A 4699-nucleotide genomic window follows, 5' to 3' on the forward strand; every position below is an offset into this window, starting at 1 on the left:
TCCACTGCACACCTGTAGGAGGTGGTGAGGTTCATCTTAAGCCACTAGGAGTGTTGCTTTAGCTGGAAAGAATAACCACCTATGTGGAAGATGAACATGGGTCCTTGAAGAATTTTGTCATTTTTCCTTCAAGTCTGACCCTTTTCCCAGTCTGCCGATGTAAAGCGTCCCCACAGCATGATGCTGCCACCACCGTGCTTTACTGTAGAGCTGTAGGGGGCTGAAAATTAAAAACTCCAAAAACTCCCATGTTATAAGAACACAAAGGGGGGTGAATACTTGTGCAGTCTGCCTGTACTAACAATTTTAACACCATTAAAATCTATTTTCTAAGCAAAATATATAAATATGACATTGTGGGAAGGATTTTATTTTTTCTTGATTAAAGCAAAATTAATTAATTTTATTCTGAAAATGTTATTTTACATGGAAGCTTACATACATGTATTTGTCATAATGTCTTCCGTTTAAGAGGGGGAAGCAGGCCGAGGCGGAGGACTTACGTCATACTTCTGTCTCTTGAGTTCCTCGGTGAGGTCAAACTTCTCAGCCTCCAGCTTCATCAGCCACTGCCAGAGCTCGTCTGCCTTCTCCCTTTCAAAACAAACCAGGAGAACGGAAGCTGAGCGCTAAAAACTATATTTTAAACTCTCAGACACAAAGATGGTAAATCACCAATAAAGTTCTACTATAATCCACTATTTTAGACCAATGAGGAATAAGTGTCCTTACTTGACCTTTTCCTCGTTGAGATGATCAATGTTGAGAGGTTTCCTCCTCTCCGCCAGGATTTTTCTCTTCTTCTCTCGTTCCGTTTGCTTCTTTGCACCTTTCTTTCCATCTTGCTGCACACGAGAGTCAAAGCAAGAGGCTAAAAGTAAAAAATAAAAGCGTAGACAGGAAACCAAAACAAAACCTGCCGTGACTGAAACTGACCCTCTGCTGGCCACCGTACTGCTGAGTCATGTTTGTCAGGACCTTCTTCTTCTTGACGTCCTTGTCCTGCTTCCTACGAGCTTCCTCCTGTTCCTTCCTCTCCTTTTCCTCCTGGGACACAAAACATAGTCATGAAAAAATTAAATAAAATAAAAAGTCTCCTTGACGGTAGATTTCCCGAATCTTTCATCATGTGAACGTGAAAGTTCTCTCTGAGTCCAGAGGATTTATTCTTTCCCTTCCAAGCACACAAGACACCAAGTACTTTCAGGTAAAATAAAGATTAGTTTATTGACCAAACAAGTGTTATTTTTTTCATTCATACAACCTTTATTTATAAAGGTTACTCTCATTGAGTCACGAGGACTCATTTTCAGACAGACCGCATATAAAATACAGACAACAATAATCAACAAAAAGCAATTGAATCAAATTATAAAAACAGTCAAATCAAGGTGCCGAATAAAACAAGGTAAAATACTAAAAACAACATATTTTCTTAGATTTTTTTTTCCTATTTGCATAATTAAATCTTTAAAATCCCTTAAGGAAATCAAAGTGGACAGCTTCAGATCTTGTTGCAGGGTGTTCCAGGTTACAGGAGCAGAGTAAGAAGTCTTTTTGACGAGTTCAGTCCGCACTGAGGGGACGCTTCAGGTAATGATGTCTTGAGAGCGCACGTTGTAACTGCACTGACGACGTGACATGTAGGAGATATAAGAAGGCAGCAGACCAAATAGTGATTTATAGATGAAGATGTACCAATGTGAGAGCATTCATGTACATAATGATGACCAACTGACCAAGAAGTACAGGGTGCAGTGATGGGTACAATAGTTACAGCCAGTTGTGAAACTTAGCGCAACATGGTAGACAGCATCCAACAAATGCAAGGAGCTGGCAGGTGCATTCAAATAATGTCACCATAATCAATTAGTTGGTAGGAAAGTTGTAGCTTTAAGGCGTTTCCTGACATTCAGAGTTAAGTATGATCTATTTGTGAAAAAGAAACCCAGTTTTAATTTCAGTTTCTTCATCAAGCTTTCAACATGCGGCTTCAAAGAGAGATGTGCATCAATTAAAATTCCCAAGTATTTGTAAGAATCTACAAACTCAAAAGGAACACCATGCCTGGATGAGATAGGAGGAAGAGTTGCTGGCACCAACTTTCTGTTTGAAAACATCCCTTTGGTTTTGTCAGCATTTAGCACCAGTTTGAGACAGAACCAGTCAGACTGAATTATGTCAAATGCAGAATGTAGAAGCTGGAAAACCTTAGCAACTGTGTTAACTCAACAATAAACAACTGTATCGTCAGCATAGACATGCGGTCAGGAATGTTTTGACCTACATTATTTATATATCATACATGTCTACATGTCTCTGCGTGAGTGCAGCTACAGCGTGCACTCTCAGGACATTAATACATGCAGTGTTCCTTCTGTGTGGACTGAACTAGGCAAAAGGGCCTGTGGCTTTAAACATCTGTTAGGTTCCTGGGAAAAACCAATGCAGACATGTTCCTGTTTTTAGTTTTCTACACCACCTTATAATCTAGTTTTTTTTTGCTACTTTTCCTTTTAATTACCATTTTATTTTCACTTGTTAAAAATAAATACATTTGTACGCATCCTTTATGATTGTCTATTGTTGTCTTTGTTGTCCACTGTTGTCATCACTTTGTTAAAAATCAGGTATCTCTTGTAAATGAGTCCCCAAGGCTCAGTGGGATTAACCTGTATAAGGTTAAATATAAATTGGAAAAAGAGTGGGTCCTAAAACTGAGCCTTGTGGTACACCATTATTGACTGTTAATACCATTGTGTCAAACACATTGCCTCTGATCTGAAAGTTAGAATAGTTAGTTTTAGTAACTTCCTGTAATCTCCCCTCATTAAGCAAAACATCTATCTTTAGTTGCAGTTCTGAATGAACTCACAGCAAGACGAGCTTGCCGCTCCTTTTCCTGCTCAGTTCGGACCCTCTGCTGTTCAGCTCTCTCGGCACGGCGCTTCTCCTGATCGTCCACACAGACACACACAATGTAATTGTTTCCTGGGCAGTGCATCACTCAGGGAGCGGCGTGCGTTCTCGTGGAAGACTTACGATCCTATTAACAAGAGCCATGAGCTCCTCCTCGTCCTTCTGTCTCTGGACAAAGTGGGCCTGGATCAGAGACTGCAGCTCGGTCAGATCCTTCTCAATACGCTTCCGGTGGATGTCCTGCAGATACAAGGACACAGCAAGGGTTTCTGTCCTGCTGAAAGCACTGACAAAAATCAGCCCTGAACTCAGTTCTTCAAGGAGCTTCCCTTCAATTAAAACATTTAGTTAAAACAGCAGCTCAGACCTTTTGGAGTGGGGAGACCTTTACTCTAAACACATAAATACATTGAAGATACGGACACCACAAACTGCCTTTAAAACCCAAATAAAGGGATTTAAATGTTGAACTTCTGTTCTTGTCTTCACCAGTAGTCAACCCACAAAAAGCTATAAAAACTATCTACCAACAAGCGGTACGCCGATGTCCCCCGTCACTGATGGGTTTGAATAGTGGATGTTTGTAGTTTTCGAGATGAGTGTTTTTCTGGATTAGAACTGGACAGGAAATGCAAGTAAACCTAAATGTTTTTAGGGCAAGATGAGTGGCAAGGAGTTACACTGCAGAGAAGAATAAAAAGTAGTTTTTTCAGCAGGTGTAACGGCGGAGCCAGGGGGTGACCAATGGTGGCCTCGGCCATTAAAGATGAATCCTCGGCCACCCCAATCATTTGAGGGAACTTTTAATCAACTTTTCTTATTAAAACATGCAGCCACAGACCACAATGTTGCCTGTTTATCAAGTTATACAGTTTACAAGGCTTATATACATGTATGGTGGCAGCCATCTTGGATTTTGACGTGTCAACCCAATGTTCGATAGCAAACATTCATCCACCTAGATGCAGCCACGCACCAAACTGGAAGTCGACAACTTACAACAGAGGACAGTATTTCCAGTTCCCTCTCCCTCCATCATTATTTTGATCATTACAACTTTGGGAAGCGCTGATCAAAAATGTCCGTTTTTTTTAGTCTCATCATCAGATGTTGGTCGTATTTTCTTCCATTTGACTTATTTAAAAAAAAATTACAGACTAGCTCTCTGTTAGTTTTAATCTAAACAGAGTAAGAAAGCGTTTGAAAAAATACAAAATGTGTTAAAACTCACATCAAAGTCGACTTTTTCTCCTTCGGGTATCTTGGGAACAGCAATCGAAGGAGCAAAAGCCCTAAAATTAAAACAATCGCTTAGAATAAATTCACAAATTCTGAATTGATTAGACATTTAAAGCAAAAAACATACTTAGGTTTGGGCTTGGATTCATCTGTAATTAAAAAAAGCACATTTAAGTTTCATTTTGAAGTACTTTAATCGTTAAATTGAGTCTACAATGTGTAAAAATCTCGTTTCCAGATTAAAATAAACAATAAAAGTAATATTTTCTGCCACATATTTCAGCTCTGTTTGATGTTCAGTGGAATCATACAGACCTTCATCTGCAGCCGGAGCCTCTGCATCTAAGGACAGAAGGAAACTTTAGTGAATCAACGAGCAGAAAAACAGATTTCCATTTTTACCTCCCAACACTACATCACTGAGGGCTGCAATTTACTTTACACGTTCAGGAATGAAATTATTCTTGCATGTCAGAGGGTGAAATAGGAAATCGAGTTGTTTTCCGAGTTACACAAGGGTTTCTATACAATCCCATTTTTT

General features: G+C 39.6%; 1 protein-coding gene across 1 annotated transcript in view; it reads right to left on the minus strand.

The window, feature by feature from the left end:
• Positions 1–428: 428 nt before the first annotated feature.
• The window catches only part of tnnt2e (troponin T2e, cardiac), a 26917-nt gene continuing 22646 nt past the window's right edge, over positions 429–4699 (minus strand). Inside the window, exons 3-10 of the mRNA XM_037696151.1 lie at positions 4474–4500; positions 4286–4307; positions 4151–4211; positions 3043–3159; positions 2876–2953; positions 937–1047; positions 733–845; positions 429–594 (exon numbers count right to left, since the gene is read on the minus strand). Of these exons, the coding sequence (XP_037552079.1) occupies positions 468–594; positions 733–845; positions 937–1047; positions 2876–2953; positions 3043–3159; positions 4151–4211; positions 4286–4307; positions 4474–4500 (656 nt within the window). The 3' untranslated portion in view covers positions 429–467. The remainder of the gene's footprint in view (positions 595–732; positions 846–936; positions 1048–2875; positions 2954–3042; positions 3160–4150; positions 4212–4285; positions 4308–4473; positions 4501–4699) is intronic.

The sequence above is a fragment of the Nematolebias whitei genome, chromosome 22 (genome assembly GCF_014905685.2).
Source record: "Nematolebias whitei isolate Nwh7 chromosome 22, NemWhi1, whole genome shotgun sequence".
Classification (NCBI taxonomy): Eukaryota; Metazoa; Chordata; class Actinopteri; order Cyprinodontiformes; family Rivulidae; genus Nematolebias; species Nematolebias whitei.